Raw genomic sequence first — 18250 nt, 5'->3', positions numbered from 1 at the left:
TTTTCATTCAAGTATTTCACTTCCCTAATGCGTTAAAAAATGTTCTCACGTTCCATTCACGATCGTAAAAAAATTGAGAGCGTTTTCCGTCAGACTACAATTTGCCTAAATGAAAAAAAGGCCTCTTTTTGTGAATAAGTACAAATCTCCCGTACACGCTATCAAGTACTTCACATACTCCTTTCGTCCATGTTCCTATATATATGTATATGTGTGTGGGTTTCTTGTATTGTTTCTCACAGCATCCGTTTCTCTGCTGCCCCGACTCTCCTTCTTTTCCTCCTCCTCCTCCCCCCTTCGCCTCCTATCGTCGTCTGCTTCGCAATCCGCCATTCCTCCTTCGGCGTCGCCGGCCTCCGCGGGGTCTTTTTCCTCTTGGCGCGCAGGGCGTTGCGCGCGACGCCATGTCACGCCGCCGCCGCCGAACGCCGCGGTCTGTTCGGCCGCCTCGGAGTGGATACCCGTCAGTTGGAGTGCTTGCCGCCGCCGCTGGCCCTCCCGGTGGCGCTACTGCCGCCCCCGCTTCCCCCGGTGCCGCCGCCGCTGCCTCCGGTGCCGCCCCCGCCTCCCCCCGTGCCCCCGCCACCCTCCGAACTCACCCTCCCACTGTCGATCTCGCTGCTCCCGGATGAGCTGAGGGTGGTGTTGCTCCCGTAAGGGTCCAGGGAGCTCTGCACCGACATGGAGCGCCCCTGGTTGCCTGTAGTTGAGCGCCGCCTCACTCGGTTGGGGGAGAGCTTGGAGGGGTCGACACTTGTTGGGTCTGCCTGCGACGGAGGGCAAAGGATCTCAACAACCCATGCGAAAGTGCACCCGCGAAAGGTGGACTCTCGCGTTGGTGCATTATCCGTGGGTATCCGAAACAGATTCTCGATTAATAGCAAGCATGCGCTGCGTGCTGTAATACGCTCGGATAGAGCAACCAACAAGAATTTTAAAAGTTATGCGTTGATCTATTATTACCAGAATTATCCTCACAAATGTACAAAAAACATTAAATGATAAGGTTTAAAGATTGAATTTACCTTTTAACCATTAGTTAGGAGGAACTTATTATTGTTTAAAGATTGAATTTACCTTTTAACCATTAGTTAGGAGGAACTTATTTAGAAATTATTCAAAATTTACCCGATGCTTCGTTTACCCTGGTAAATGAAGGAGATAAGGTTAAAAGAGGCATCACGCAACCGTTAGCTCTATTAATACATAATACAATGGGGTTAGCCATTAGGGCCAGAATCATAGGCATTTCTCGGTACCCAGGTACTATTAATGGCATCACACCTGTTAAAATGATGTTAGCAATCCGCATTTTTTCCTGTGGAAGTGATAAAATGCCACCGGGTATGGCTGCATCCTTGGGTGGGAGAATCGAAAGTCTATTTCAGAAATCCAAGGTATTTTGCCATAACTGGTACCGGTACAAACCCTGGACACTCTAAGAACTACTTTCTTGAGATTCCACATTTAAGCTCTATTGAGATTATTTTTACTGGCAGTAAGTTGTCATGAAATATTTTTTCCCAGTACGCTCATGGCCAAATTGCAACCCGTCGCATCGGACTCGAAGTGCTGTCAAGTTACTGGTCATGACTCCATTGTTCAACAATAATTTTTATCATTTTAAATTTGAAAATGCACTCTTATCGCACTGCCATGTTTCAGTTTGTACCGTTTCATTACAGGGCGCCGACCAGTCAGGAAAATCGAGAAATCAGGAAAAATTCGAGTCGCAAATTCGATGGCAATGTGATCAGGGAATTATGAATTCTCGAAAAGAACGATATTTCTTTTATTGCGAGATCAAGTCGTGTTTTCGTAGGCCCTGGCAAAAGTCGACTATAGTAGAACTAGCCTCAGTGATGACAGTGATGTGCGCGAAATGGGGAGGGATGATCCACGTAAAAATATGTGATGAGTTTCCAAATGCTCAGGAGAAATATCGGAAAAATGACGGCGCATTTGCAGAAAATGAGTGGTCACCCTGAATCTCAAAAATAGAGCAAGAAAAAATAAGTAATGTCGCTCACATCAGAAAAAATACCTTTTTAATACTTCTCAGATTTTTGCTAGCTCCTTCCTTAGTAATTTCATTGCCGGTGGGACAAAGGAGTTGATATATAACGAAAACTATGTCGATACTGTTTGTATTCGAATATTAATAATTAAAGATCCGGGTGGTCACTTGTTATATTTACTGATACGCGCAATTTATTTCCCTTCAAAATGTTTGATAAATGCAACCATTTTCGGGTCATTGAGTGAGGAATATTTTAACTGCCACGTTGACACAGACTTGAGAGTATTTCAATACGCTTGCATCCTCAAATGTTTCAACCACAATTTATTACTACTGTTGCCTAGGTACCGAGAAATATTTGCCACTCTTGCTTAAGGTACTACTATTATGCACCTAGGATGATTAACTTTAAAAAACTTATTAACATACCCCAACGTAATATTCTTGTTCAACATGCTAACTTATGATTTGATTTACAAACTCGCGAAATTCCAAGAGAGTAGAGAAATTTTGGCGCGCTAGAGTAATATTCATAAAGCGCGCACATTTATTAAGAAGTTGGAAGCAAGGGAAACGGGATGGTGATAACGTCCATCGAGCATTTTGGTTGGCGACAGAAGGGAGGCGGGTAGATGGGTTGGTGACTCGCACCTGGTACGCGAGGGCGTTCATGATGATGTGGTAGGGCACAAGTCCCAGCGGATGGACGTCCCTCATCAACACATTGGCTGGTATCTTGTGGAACTGGATGTACTCGAGGAAATTTCCAATCACCTCCTTCAGCTGAGTGTTCGGGTTGCTGTCGCAGTACTTCTTGCCCCACATCAGTGCCGCCTGTTGTGATTAATGGAGAATTTTCAGAAATCTACCAGGAACCTGACATGGCTGGTCAACTTATATCAAGCATTGTATTTCGATTAATTTCGCAAGTATTTAATTTTGATGGGAATACCGAACTTAGTAATCTTGAAAGCTTTTCATTTCAAGGAATATATATTAGTTCTGATTTCTGTCGCTGGATATTACTGTGATTTTGAAAAAAATGTTCATGCTGAAATGTTCCAATGGCTATGAATTTCAAAGTTATTTTTCCCAAGACTCTTCCAGTGACAGAAAAAACATGTTATTTCATAGGACAACCATGTCAGCAGGAGAAAATATTACGAACAATTGCAGGCAGAAAATATTTTATTTGAAAAACAATCCACAATTTAGTATGAAATATGAAATTTTATTTAAAATTCTTACATGAGACAACGGTCTTCCGATAGATGCGAATTTGTAATCTCTTTCAATATAATTAGTATAATATAATAATGATTTCGCAAATGCAACATGAAATTATTTTAAGTACAAATTCAAATACTCGTAAGACGCGAATATCACTGCCAAGAGTTGAAATTGATTAATACCAATTAAGTAATTATCTCACCTGAAACTTTGTGAATTCGTCGGCCCTTAGTTCCTCTCTAGCCATAATCAGACGTACAACATGCTGCGGTAGTAGAGTGAAAGATCCTAGATTGAGCACCTCGTTCCCATGTTCGTCCACAAATTCAAGAACCTGAAAGGCAAGCGAAATTGTAAGGGGGCTAAAGAGAAATTTTGATTCATCCGATGTCATAATAGCATTCAAATTTCCAGACTGTATCTTTATTAAAACTTCTAATATACGTACTAACTTCATGCACTAATATAACAGTTGCCGTCTCTTTATGTGACTCTTGAATTTTTTTTAAACATGGAAACCACGATATATTATAATCGCACAATGTGAAAAGGTTTTGTGGATCATATACTGCAAATTTATACTTGAATTCAAGAAGGTTGAAGTTAATAACTGTGATATGTTTTAAGAATGACTACTGTTTGTTATATCATGTCATTGCCACCCGGCTTATCGCCTAACAGCAATGTATCCCAAATAATAATAATAATAATAAAAAAATATTGTTGAGGCTTACTTGGAAGTTATAATCTCATGAAACACCAAAAACCATAGCTAAAGTTACAGCTCAATTAATGGTTTTAATAAATTAAATTATATACATACGGTGATTAAAACATTTATACACTGAAACATAGAAGTGTACACTCGCATATCTAGTTTTGACGTTTCGACGGCAAGACCGTTATCTTCAGAATCTCAAGACAAGATGACGGCCGTGCCGTCGGAACGTCAAAACTAGGTATGTGAGTATCCTTTCTCTGTTTCTGTGCATTCATTTTTTCATTAAATGTTTTATTAATTTTTGTGAAGAGAACCCTTTTTCGAAGAAATTTATGCATACGTGTGTGTGTGTATATATTATACTGACCGGGTTCGATTCTCGGGCAAGCCTCTCTGGGCACCTGCAGCTTCACCCTGACTGATTTTTCGGGTACCAAGTCTTCCTGGGAAACCATAACCGGCACAGAGAAAGGAACTGGCCTCCCTACCCTGATGTGTGAATTTCACACGTCGTTGGGCTTAGTATCGGGTGAACTTTACCACCACCTACCAACCCGACCTTCGGGTTGATTACTGTTTTTATGGGCCAGGTCGGTTTGGTAGGTGATGGTAAAGTTCACCCAATGCTAAGCCCGACGGCGTGTGGAATTTACACATCGCACAAGAAAAAATGAAACAGCGTTCATTTTTTCTCTCATTTTTTTAAGGCCGCAGCTTCCCGTTACCTCGGAAATCGACCAACTCAAATTACTGGGAACATTTTTTTAAACGGCTCCAAGATTTGTAGTGTCATTTCTTGGAAATTTGGATTTTTCCAGCATCACAATCTCACCTACCCGTCGACCAAAAATTGATGAGGAGATCCTAAGGCTCAACGCTGGCCACAACCAGGGGGAAGCTTTTTATGGAAATAAGCTGTGCTGACCATTAAGCCTTGAAAAATAAAACCCTTATCAATCCACGATCCTTCGGAAAAAAAGTTTTCGAATATTAATCTTTTCCACGTTTCTTGCAAATTACTTCGCCCACGAAGTTATCCCTGAATTGACAAGGGCTAGGTAAGTTTTGGGGGCTATTCTGTAACTCGCAAGTCGCTCGATGCTATTTTTCGAAGGGTATCTGAAAATTACAGCGGTAGTTATTACGTAAAAGCACCCGTCGAGAGCATCAGTTACAACCGATTCTATTTCTGGCGCCATAGAAGCTTAAGAGTAAATTTAATACTTATTGTATGTCGTGGCTGCTATCGGAAGTTTGGCTAAAGAAAAAAGTTACTTTCAAACCATAAAATTGGTTGAAATTAGTTCAAAGCAATCGAAAAACAAAAAGTACGGATTAATTATGCTCATTGCTGCATGTTCAATGCCTTTTTCATGATACATATTTTGTAATCAGTACTGGTAAATACTAACGGTCTGAATTAAAAGTGTGAAACAAGACAGTCTTCGATTCGCTTTTGTCAAGTATTATCATTATCCGTCAATTACGCATGCATATGTTAAAACCACTCTTGCCGCAAGCCTTTAAAGAATTACATGCTCTAACGTAAGTGCACCAAAAAGTACACAGAAACTGAAGACAAAATTAAAGTTTATTCACATCTATTCCGTTTTTAACAACTGATTTCTGTAAGATCTGGTGCTATTTTTTTGCAAATTATATTGCATAAGACGGCTAAATACAGAGTGGCAATCATCTACTCTTGAGGACGATGCACGAATCGGGTATCGAAATGTCGGCCAATATGGAACCCCTGACCCGGTGAAAAACTTCATGAAACTGATTTCTGGCTCACTGGCGCAAGGGAATCCTGTATAAAACCTCGCTGGTAGTTATCTTCAGCCATAAATTTTACTGCGTGCCAAACCCGCTTGTGCGTTCAATAATTTGTTTAATTCACCGAAAAATAATGAATTTAAAATTACAATGTGGAAAAAAATTAGTAATTTGATAACGTTTTTTCGTTATTTGCATTTGAAAATTTATATAACTTCATTTTGCACAGCGTATTTTCTGGTTACAACGCATGGATGTTGACATAAAATCTTTCTGGTCTCTTCCCCATTGATTTTGTTGGACGATAGTTTTGTCAGCATTCCTGTCAGCATTACAACGCGCCGAATGAGATCACGCATACGCCGACTGTAGTGCCGGAGAGTCAAAATCCACTAGCGATATATGCGAAAATACCGAAGTAATCAAATATGACACGGACAGCGTTCGAATCATAACTGTGATTGTTTCATGCACGAGTTGCGTTCATGTTTTACGACATCCTTATTTTTTCTCGGAACTAGGAGTGGGCATAAAAATGTGATTAAGTTTAAAATACTTGGCAACATTTATAAATACCAGGCATAGGTGGCTGGCTGCAAGTTAAAAGGGGTAAGGTTCGCAAAGCTACCGCTAGAGAAGCCGCTAGTTCATCAATACTTAAACTGGCGTCGCTTAGTGTACGGAATTGCGTGATCATCCGTTTTTTCCACTCGCATAGTTTAAAACTTAAATTCATCGTCAATAGAGTGATAAATACGGTGAAGGGTTTATGGATGTGAAGCACGGGAGCTCGTGAGTGCGACGGTTCAAAGAAGGCCGAACGTTGTGTGACGACGAACCGAAGAAGCCTTGACCACGTACCACCAGCAAATTTTCTAGTGGGCAAAATAGACGCCTATAAATGTGTTCATGGCGGCTATGGGGATCATGGCGTCGTCACTTAAAAATATGTTCGTAAAAACGGAGGTTATTTTGAGAAGTAATTGAAGTTTCAGCTGTATGTTGTTAGCAGTTTATCAGAAAAAAATAAGCAGACCTTAGAACTGGAAGGCACCTCGTAGTTATAATTAATCTCAGACTTAGCTTCGCGAAAACGTTGAAGTAAGGCTATTGGCGTAGTCCATGGTTTTTCATGCTTTCATTAACTCATACCGCGGTCAGTTTCACCTCAGCAAGGCATAATCTTAAAAACTTACATACAATACCTGGTGGGAGGGGTGACATTTGAAGTGATTGGAATATTTTGTGAGGACATAAAAGGGTAGGCAAAGTAAGCGTGAAGATTTTTTAGAGTGAGTTGTGCGAATGGATATACACATATAATTATAGTGGCGTGAGAGATCGGAAGGGGAAAAATCAGGCTTTCGGGCAACAAGGAAGCATGAGTTAATGATTGGATATTAAATGTAATTTGAAGAGTTAACCCAAAAACCTATTAACTATAATAATGGTGTTGGATAAGTGTATTATTTAAGAAAAACGGATAAATACGGAAGAGACGCAGGTAGACGAACCAGGTCTTCGTAACTATTGGCTTAGCAGACAAGTGGTGAGGGAATAGCAGGGGCGTAGTGGCAAATTTCTTCGGAGGAAACAATAGGTTTGCCAGCACAAACAACCTCACTTGAACGAAATTTCATTAGAATTAATAAATTTTCATTTAACTTAGGAATTGGAAAGTGCAATTTAACCAACAAGAAAACTGCGATAATTAACTCGAAAGCAGGTTCATTGGTTGAGGTTTGATCACATCCCATACTTAGCTCCAAGGTACATGAATTTCACATATTCAGGGTGGCGGGTTCACGTGAATTTCCTTTTTCCGCCTATCGATGTGCGGTTCCCCAAAATGATATGGTTATCGAAAAATCTCACGGGTTAGGTTAAGTTGAGCATGGTGCGCCGAGGGATTAACCGTATTTAACTCGCAGCCCACGGCCAGTAGCTGAGTCCTCCCACAGCCCACTGCCTTCTACATTAGTAACATTTTTGCTCAAAAGTCCTCTCGTTCAATTGCCATTCATATTAAAAATGAACAGACGACCTTTCAATCGATCGACCTCTTTTTATCAAATTGGTTCTGGCAGTATGGACAGTTTACTCTTTGATTGAAGTATATAGGCGTTCAATAAAAAAATCTCAAAAAAATCACAATTCTCTACATAAAACCTAGTATTTACATTGGGACGAAACAGTGCTGGGATTATCAAATACCTGGAACATTTTTATGAAAACAGGAATAGATAACTTCTACGCCCATTAGACTTCCCATCCACTATTTATCCTCCCACAGCTTGTCACTCTAGTTCTGAGTTCTCCACAAGTTTACGCACGCCCTCAAGTATTTCTTACCCATTTATGTCACCAAAGAAGCCCATACAAATTATTTAATCCCCCGTAATATTTCTTACGGACACCCGAATTTCAGTGAATATTACAGATCAGAGGAGGTAATTTCATTATTAGTCGAGTTTAAAATATGATCTGAGTAAATTTGCCAAAACCGAAGCGGAAATTTTTGGAAAAAATTCTAGGAAATTTTTATTTCGCGATATTGAAATTAAATTTACGCATCAAGAGGCGAACCTCCGGAAGCATTGACTTGTCTATATTGATAGATTTGTCATATATTATATATATTGACTTGTCTCTTTGACCCGGCACCTCGCTTGTTCAGGCTCACCTTCTGCACGAGCGACTTCGTGCACTTATATTGGATGTACCTCTCGGCGGAGGCCAGCAGGGCGCACACCGTATCCACGTTGATGCAGCACTGCACGAATCCGGCGCAAGCCCGCCTCAGCTCGTCCAACCCGTAGTAGTCGGCGGCATTCATCACGCCTGGGAATCGAATGAAAGTGGACACAGATGGAGTGACTCCCCAGGGCATTTTGTCGAGAAACTTTGCATTATAAGCTAAATGAAACTATAGAAACTACAGTTCCAAAGGCCAACCAATTAAGCAAATAAATAAGTGAAATGGACCCGGAAAAGTTTTAGGGAAATGATTTCTAAAGACTGTGTTAAACTTCGCTTTCTCAGTTCACACGAAAAAATTAGAAAAAATCGTCCTTGTGCTTTAGAATGTAAATGAAGTATCGCGTATATTTCTTAATAGCGCCCACAAAAATCATTGCGACATCAATTACAGTTTCAATAAATAAAGAGTGCGTTCCAAAAGTAATCGAATTATTTAACCACCTCACCAACATACCGAATATTTTCCGCCGATGACTGTTTAAACAATTTAGTATACGATAGTACGTACACTAATAATCAATAATAATTAAAACCGAATCAGGTTCGTTAACTGGTTTGTCATACCAGATTCAGTTGGGGTGATATTGATAAGCTAATTCTGATCGGGTAATTCCAGTATGCTACTTTAATTGTATGTAGCTTTACGAAAATCCATATCCTATTTTAACTTCACGAAATGGACCCCTGGGATTTCCAAATGCGCATGAAGGCAAGGGGGATACATCTTAAGTGAGTTGAGCGGTTCACGTCTTGATTCCCTTAAGTGGAGAATGCACACGATTCACTAAAAATAGAAGCGATAGAGGCACTCAAGATCCAAATCAATCCAAACTGGCAGATTTAAGAGGCAGCAAGAAACTAGTATGCTGGAGCCAGGAGCCTTAATGAACGCAGGCGTATGGCTAGGAAAGACATTCCTTTCAATTGGTCCAATATAATTTCAATAGATGAAAAAATGTGATTGTAAATAATTATCCCATTATCTGACGGGGTTATACAAAAGTAAATAAAATCAAGAAAAACATTAAAAAATATAGCAAAAGCAAGTTTTCTAGATTTTTACATAGATTGGCATACAAATTTATCTTTTGTCAATTAAGCCAAGTCGATTATCTGCAATATTTTCTCGCTCTCAATGGGAGAAAGGTTACAACAATGTTTTCACAAAGACCTATCTGTAGTTGTTTTCAACTGAAATACACCTGCATTTATGGCAGAAGATCAATGAATGCCTTTATCGCACATAAAATTTATTTGATGTATACTACACGTTACGTTTATTTACAATCTTTTCCGTTTTAAATTCATGTCGAGTCACTTTTATTCCCTATGATTCCCGAGCATACGTGACTGGCAGACTTTATCTGACAGCATGGACGGTATGGTACTCTTTTTTGACTGAAGAAAAAATTACATATATTTTTTAAATATTTTATTTATATTTTTAAAGCTTTGAGGACTTTCGGGAACCGCTGAATTTTTTTTCTTATGTAACTATGTATCTTAATTGTCTTTGTTTATATTCTTAACCTAATAGGTACGCGTATGGTTATTTAAGTAATTCAACCAAGCCATATTCATTTACTAACTAGGCATGGATATTGAACTTTCAGTAGTTGATTCATGAATAGTAATATAATTTTGTGCATTTTGACCCGAAATAGAATTATTGTGGAATACCATTGTATTTTATGAAAATTTCATCTTTGTGACGTCATTGGAGTTCATTCGGGGTCCTTAGGGGGTGAGCAACCAACGGGAAGGAAAACGGAACACATGAGGGGGGTGAGGCTCACCGAGCAGCGTCCTCGGCTGCAGCGTCACGCACCCCGTGTGGATGTACTCGATGAGCTGGCGGAAGACGTCTGGCTCGAACTCTTCGATGATGAGCGTGTGATGCTGGTTGGATTGCGGCTGCAGACACCAGAAGGCGCGCGCGCCGTTTTAGTGCACGCCCGTGGCCGCGCGCTGACTGCGGCGGACGGGCATGCCGAGTTGGGGCGACTCGGCTAATGGGTAGCGGGGCTTCGCGGACGCGGGGGATGGGGTCGCGGTGGGGAGGCGTCGGCGATCGAGTCGCCCCTTAAGGATTTTTAAAGGATGCAGGGTGCCGGGGTCGAGGGAGAAAATTGGATTGGAGATACGGAGGGGTAGGGAGATGTATTTTAAGAAATTCCTAAAAAGCTCAGCTGCAGTGACGGAGCTCAGATGCAGTGTTTTGGGCGCTATCCTACCATTTTGCTTGTAATGGGTTCGTACTATCACCCTCTTATCGTTATCTCCTCGGGTCGTTTAATTGTATATTTTTAGACTCTTATTCAAGGTTGTCAGAGTTGCTTCAAATCTGGAGTGAATCTTCAAATTATCCTCCCTCTAAACCAGAATAATACCGCTATATTGATGGGTTTTTTTTACACCACCAGAATTCCGGAATAAGGTGACTAGTCACAATTTAAGGAAAATGGAAACAGTCATTAGCGACCAGTCGTAAAACAAGACGAATTTATTTGTAATTGCTCTCTTTTAAGAAATCATTTTTTCGGGGTTACAGACTGCATTTCGAGCGTCACCAGTGAAGGGATTGATTGAATTAAAGAGTTTGCCAATAACAAACAGTGTCATTCTTTACCCACAGCAGTAGGACAACGAATCCGCAAGAGAATTTAGTATCGCTACACTAATGGAGCGGAAACTATATTAATCTTTCTATTTTTTTCAAGTGGGTTTGTTCCTAGATTTCATCAAAACTTATTTAATATATTTGATTAAAATTACTCGACTATAATTAATACAGTCATGTCAATCTACCGCATTGATTGTTTTACATCCCTACAAATTAATACACTAGTTTAAGTGACAGTGGGTCAAGTCGATGGCTGCCTGTGACAGATCAATGGAAGTTCAAACTTAGCAATGCTATTCCCAGTAATTTTGACCGCACCATATTGAGGGATTGAGCGAAAGAAATTTTTTTCGACGTGACTGTTCATGTCTTCAAGTCGGAAGTATTCTGATCGCAGGTGACTTCGGATTGCAGATATCTTCTAGTCCTTCTGCAAAAACTAACTGCAATATAGGAGCAATTTCGCTTTGGGCAGCACTACACATTAGCAATTCACATTATAAAGACCATCTCCAATTGCATTCATTGTAACGTTATCTCAAATTAAAGTTAACGTAGAAAAATGATGAATTTAAATCATAATATCTCATCTCATTGAAACTACTGGAATATAAAACATTATGGAATTTCTTTCTAAATTTCTAATTGGAAACTAAAATCGCAAAATCCTATAATAGCTAGTGAACTAAAATCCCAGCCTCAAGTTCTTATAGCGAATTGCATAGCTATTTGATAGTGTATACGTGGATGATGTATGGATCGAATCTATAGTTTTACACGCCTTACATTCTCCTCTAACTCTAGAATGAAGATCGCAGGTTACGCTTGCTTATCTTTCATTATTTGCTAGGTGACCAAAATATGATGGGCCATTTTTGCGTTGTTATAGGAAACGACAGCGCGAGGGGATTTCATTTGTATTCATTGCTTTATTGAATTCATAACTGAATTAGGAACGGAGTTTAATTGCATGTTAAATGGCATTTCACGTTACGTGCAAGTTGTTGCCCAAGAAAAGGAAATTTGTCACCCTGTAATCGTAATATTTTTGAATGTATGTTATCAGCTTGAGAAATTTCGAACTGTAGACTTCATACGTCAAGCGGAAAGTACAGTATCGAATTAAAATCTACAATTTCCGCTTATGTACATTATTTGGACTCAATTCCTGGGGAAAAATTCCAGGTATATGAAAAATGATGCCAAAATGAAAAACGCAAGCACATGGAATATTTTGAGAGAAGTTCTAGCGATGAGGAAAACGCGTTAGTAATTTACTTTGGTCTAAATTGTATCTGAAAGGAAAATATCTTACTATAATTAAGCTCAGTATGATGCTCTTGCCTAGATCATCAGTAGCTGTGAAAATGAATTTTATACCGGCCATAAGGAGGTTGCACTGTCACTTGGAAGATCATCTGCTGATTTCCTCCCGTGGAGGGCTGATCCCTGCGCAGAGATTAATTCAATCTTCCAACCGTTGATGTTAATGTAGATACGCAGTAAACTTGATACGTGAAGATCGCAGTCGGTTAAACCTCAACCATATTTGCACTTAATTTAGAAACCAGCTGCTTGAAATGTACAGCGAGAGTGTGGCTTGATGCCGACAAGATACCACATCGAAATACTCATATCCGACTGAACGAAATATAGTTTGTGCAGACCTGAATTGATTACCACCGAATTTTCTCCGATTGGCGAGGCCGTCGCTGGAGCCCTGAGTCAAAAACTAAAATATCGGCGGTTGAATCCCAAAAGATTAACGTGACGGGACGGACTCGTCTACTCATGACTCGGGAATTCCTCCTTTCAGATGGAGTTAATTGCTTCGCCATCTCGTGAAAGGACTTCTGCGCTCTCTCTGGGGGCTGTTCATGCATCGGGGCATTCCTCTTCTAAATGCCTGCCCCCCACACCCTCGTGTCGGCCTCCACAAGGGATCCCTTTGCATCCGAGTCGAGTCGGGGTTCGTGGGGCTTGGTGGGTTCTGGGATGGTGCTTGGATGGGATGGGTGATCGGAGGGAAGGGGTTGGGGGGATTTGGAGAGAGGATTAAGAGTGGCGAGTGGGTATAAGGAAGTGCTTCGGGGGGGAAGGACGAAATTTTGCTCAATCCGGCGCCGACACTTGCGAAATGCGCTCGCAAATGCCCAGCGGTTGGGGAGCATTTCATTTTTGTCACATAAGAAAAGGTCATGGCACTTTTGGAAAAATAAATTCAAACACAACAGAGAAGGAAGGAGAAGTAGAAGAAGAGAGTGGATGCAATCAACAAACTACTTTGAGGCTTTTTGCTTTTTTTAGTGCTGCTGAGTGGAAAGTGGAGTGATATCGGAAAACGGTGAACACGAAAGAAAAGAGGAAAGAAGGTGCGACAGATGTGTGTGCGAAGGAGATGCAAACAGTCCTTAATAATATTTACATACATACTTTTGTTCATTCAATTACTGTTGAATACCACCAAACATAATAATTGTCATCAAGCACAAAGGTTTGCTAATCAAAAAGGACAATCACATTGGCGTCCATCAACTATACAGGTCCGACCGTAACCAGGGATTTTCAAAGACTGCAATCGTGCCTGCTCACATAGACCTACTTTACGACGAAAGACAGACATATGCATGTGCAGAGTTAACAATAATTCTAAGGGTTATCGGGGTGCCTGAAAAAACAACCGAATTTCACTCAATGGAATTTATTTTTGCTGGTTCCCTGTTTTATACGTTGCGCGCCGTACGAAATAGTCGAGCAACTTTCGAGCTGAGTGCTGACTTAAATAATCGAGTAATAGAGCCTTAAGAATAAGAAATTCGTATCCATTTTCTATTCTTGTTTTCATGTTAAGACCATTCACCCAATACTCTTTTCAACCTATTGCTACTCTTTCCTCCATATTTCCGTCGACGACTAGTTTATCGGCCCAAATTATATCAGTCGTTTCCTGTTGTCCCGAATATCTTATCGGAAAATTTAAAATGCCACTTCCTCTTTGTTTTTGGCAAAACTACGAGGGTCATCCGGAAAGTAGTACCCGTTCGTGAAATAAAGACACAAAAGTAAATATTAACAAACATAAAAAATTTTATTTGAAAGAGGATACTTTAAACTACTTCTCAACATAATCTCCAAGCAAATTAAGGCATTTGTCATAACGTGTGACAAGTTTCTGTATTCCTGCTGCATAGTCCTTCGCCGCCAGCTCATTGAGATACGCGAGGGACCCATCTTGCACAAATTTTTGCATAATGCAGATGGTGTTTAACAATTTCATGAACAATTGTTCGAGAAACATTGGGAAAATGCTCACAGATGTCATCAATTGTGACGCGCCGATCGTTCCTCACGAATTCGTCAACTGAGCTCACCAGTTGGTCTGTAATGACAGACGGTCTCCCCGAACGCTCATCGTCGTGTGTGTTCCCCCTCCCCATGTTGAAGTTGCGACACCACCGCCGAACAGACGACTCGTCCATTACATTGTCTCCATACACCTCCTTTAATTGGCGATGAGTATCACATGGGCGAACGTTTCTTGCATTGAGGAATTTAATCACTGCCCTCACTTCACAACTGGCGGCGTTCTCAATTTTTTTAAACATTGTAAACAATCACAGAAACAACACAGGCAATGCTAGCGTCACGCAACTTGGCTCAGAGAAGGCAGACAAGCCACTGAAGCTATCTGACCTCGTCCAGCGGCTACTCGCGTCGTCAGCACTTCATGCGGCACGAACGGGTACTACTTTCCGGATGACCCTCGTATATTAATGTATCTACAAGCGATTTTCATTTTGCGCACATATTTATATAGGCTAATTATAAATTATAACTGAGATTATGTTTCCTCCTACTATTTAAATATTATGATTTATTGGAAGAGTATTGGGTTAATCCGATAAAAAGGTCAAAGAGAAATGTTATCTTTCGCTGGTTAGACCTCATTTAGAATATGGTGCTAGTATATGGGATCCTCACGAAGTAGAATTGATTGCCGAATTGGATCGCGTGCAGCGTAGAGGAGCTAGATTTGTAAAACGTCGTCATTATAAACTTAGTAGCGTATTCAAAATATTAGAGGAGCTAGGCTGGGAATCACTCAATGGAGCGAAGGTTAAGTTACAGATTAAAAATCATGCATAGATTGGAAGGATGTATCTTTAGCAGTGATGTTGAAAATGTATTATTACCTCCATCGCACTATGGTAGGAGAGTTGTTGTGAATAAAATTAGAGAGATCAAGTGTAGGAAAGATAAATTTAAGATGTCATGTTTTCCACGAACGATAAGGGATCAGAATAATATTGTCCGACCGTGGTAGGGGGTCACATTCGGGTCAATTTTAGTCTCATGTGCATTCATCCCCTGCCATACACCCTAGCGGTGGCTTTCAGGGCACTAAAATATCTTTAAAAATATTTTTAAAACTAAATGAGCAAGCTGTTAGCACTGCACAATTTTTCTAAATTGTCAGTTTCTTGTAACCTGGTGTAAGGATCTTTTTAGTGAATATCTAGAATTTGAAATCCAATCTGTTTGATCCAATTGATTAACCTGCCTGCCTGATCCGTACTTGTATGCTCGAATCTGTCTTCTGCAATTGAAATAGTCTGTTACAATGTTTTCCATGGTACGAAATGATGTAAATCATGTACATTCCGGAGTAGAATATACCGAAAAAAATGGTATCTAATCCCTGGAATGAAAACTCCCAATGGTTTCACGTAGTTGCAAACTTTCTCTCTGTGTAATAATTTTTTGCTTTGTGCTTCCTCAAATGAACGCGATAAAAGTAACACGGGAAACTCTCTTCTCCCGCTCGTGGGAATCTAATCATTGAAATGTACCGCTCTCTTCGATTTCCAAATTAACTTCGCATCACCCGGCATATCGTTGCACCGAAGTCACTCAATGACGCGAGGGCGGGCGCTTCACAAACAGGATAAGTTTGTTTTGGTAATCCAAGAGAAAAAGTACTTCATTGGAGACCGGGACGGATCTCTCCGTTTTTCGTCAAACGTTTTCTTGGAAGTCGAGCAGGCGCACGCAACCGCACATGCCGCAGCAAATATCCTGGGTGGCGCGGCGGCAGAACCCCGGACCGGACCATTAAAATGGGAGAGCAAGGCGTCTTCGGCGCGGGTGGCGGACAACGCGGCCCTTTGAGAGGAGAGCTTGCCTGCTCGAGACCGCCTTCCACGAACGGACGGAAGGGAAGGGTGAGGGGCGGGTTAGGTTGGAACAGATAGGCGGGCGAGGATGGGGGAGAGGGGGAAGGAAGCTCAACCGTCCGACGGAGAGATTATTAGAAAACTCGAGAGACTGGACACGCGTCGTGTTTGACCGGATGTGACGTGTGGTGGAGGGGATCTTGAGAGAGGAGGGGGGTGAAGTTACTTACAAATAAATCACGGGGTATCACTAAAGTAAGACCAAGGGGTATCACTAAAATGGACGCAAATGGCGTCTCAGAAAATTGGGGTACGCATTAAAAGTGTCGAGCGTAACTAAATAGTAAGATCATTATTGGAAATTCCAAAGTTTATTGTGAGAACATATACCCTTCCGCCTAAGTTAAATGATAATGTGTACCCTACTTTATACTCTCAAAATACTGCACAAAAACCCAATATTTTTTAACTTTTCAAATTATAGCCCTCATCAAATGGCAGCGTAAGGCCGATGGGCATACTTGAAACCGGCTTTCAAGGGAAATTCATACGGAAACAATGCATAAAACGTGAGATCTATTCATTCATAAAATGAATTACTCAAATTTTAAGTGAGATGCAGCTTCACGAGAGAATTTTCGCTAATCCTTCGAGATGAAAATACTTGGGATAATGCGATTGAATTAGAAAATAATTGGCAGTGATCGGCATGAATCATACAATTAAACACTGCAATTTTAGTAATTCAAATAATCACTGAGAACAGAACCCTAAGTTTTCCGTCTCTTATCTTAAATCTTTTGAGGCACCCTGAATATATGTTTTAATATCGTGAAGTGACACACACATACACGCACAATCACACATATAATTTGCAACCAAACTCCGTTGACACTAAGTTGGAGCGCGAAAATTTCACTCATCTTGCAAAAGATATTTCACCAGATGATTTTCCGCGCCGTGACTCGCACGATATTGTCGTCATTTCGCGGGGCAAAATGCAACATTGAAATAATACCAAAGGAAGTATTCATCCTTACATTAAAAATTTTCTAGAATATTTTCACAGTGAAATTTATATTTTGGAAATCTAACTTTCTGTAATGTAATAGTAAAATGACAACTTAGAGCCAGCGGAGTATATAAACGATATGATGAGAAAGAGGAGAAAGTCATTAGAAAGATGCCGCCATAAGCCTAATACTGGAGCAGGCAGCCTCTATAAAGGAAGAAGTCAACTATACTGACAAATGCACATACTACGAGTATATTTTTCTAGCAGTCTAAATGAGAAATCATTTTAAGACAGTCCCAATACCATTAGGATTTTTTTAGTTAAGGAAAATATGGAGAAGATGGTAGACGAATACAACAAATGGTTTAAAAAAAAACATAAATAGATTCTTATAGGCATATTATATATTAATGATTTTGGAAGATTGCATGAATATGTTTCTAGTTAATAATGAAACCGAGTATTTTTATTACCTCTTGGATCGGCGCCAGTTGCTGAGAGAAGCCACGCTGCGGGCGAAGAGAAAAAGTCGCAAGAAAAAAACATTTACGTATTTCATCAGGAACTTAAGGAAATTTGACCTGAAAATCTCAATTTTCTTTGTAGGAGGGTACTTTGTTCACTTCATGGGAGAGGGTAATATGAAGCCATGCAAGTTCTCCTTCGAGCTTATTTGCGTGATTTCATTTTACTCCCGATGTCTGTGCAAAGTGCGACTCCAATAGTGTACATCCCGTGTTTGGTTGTGAGCAGAGGAGCAAAGATTGATGTGACGTCTTTTAAGTGATGGAAGGCGTGTGTTGTCGTCATTGGATGATGAGTCTCTCTAAGGTACAAAAGATTGGAAGATAGTTTGGAAGAAGAGTGCTGAAAAATGTATTTGAGTTCTAAGGAATAAAAATATTAGACAGCTGATTGGATACATAAACAA

General features: G+C 40.4%; 1 protein-coding gene across 1 annotated transcript in view; it reads right to left on the bottom strand.

Annotated features, from left to right (window-relative positions):
- Positions 1-464: 464 nt before the first annotated feature.
- gprs (speckle type BTB/POZ protein) overlaps positions 465-18250 on the bottom strand; it is a 56282-nt gene continuing 38496 nt past the window's right edge. The window contains exons 6-11 of the mRNA XM_071598240.1: positions 17793-17828; positions 10304-10421; positions 8431-8588; positions 3453-3584; positions 2672-2854; positions 465-767 (exon numbers count right to left, since the gene is read on the bottom strand). Of these exons, the coding sequence (XP_071454341.1) occupies positions 465-767; positions 2672-2854; positions 3453-3584; positions 8431-8588; positions 10304-10421; positions 17793-17828 (930 nt within the window). The remainder of the gene's footprint in view (positions 768-2671; positions 2855-3452; positions 3585-8430; positions 8589-10303; positions 10422-17792; positions 17829-18250) is intronic.

The sequence above is a fragment of the Hetaerina americana genome, unplaced genomic scaffold (genome assembly GCF_022747635.1).
Source record: "Hetaerina americana unplaced genomic scaffold, ioHetAmer1.1.p SCAF_91, whole genome shotgun sequence".
Classification (NCBI taxonomy): Eukaryota; Metazoa; Arthropoda; class Insecta; order Odonata; family Calopterygidae; genus Hetaerina; species Hetaerina americana.
The sequence above is the reverse complement of the archived record's forward strand: the minus strand, read 5'-3'. Positions and strand labels throughout refer to the sequence as shown.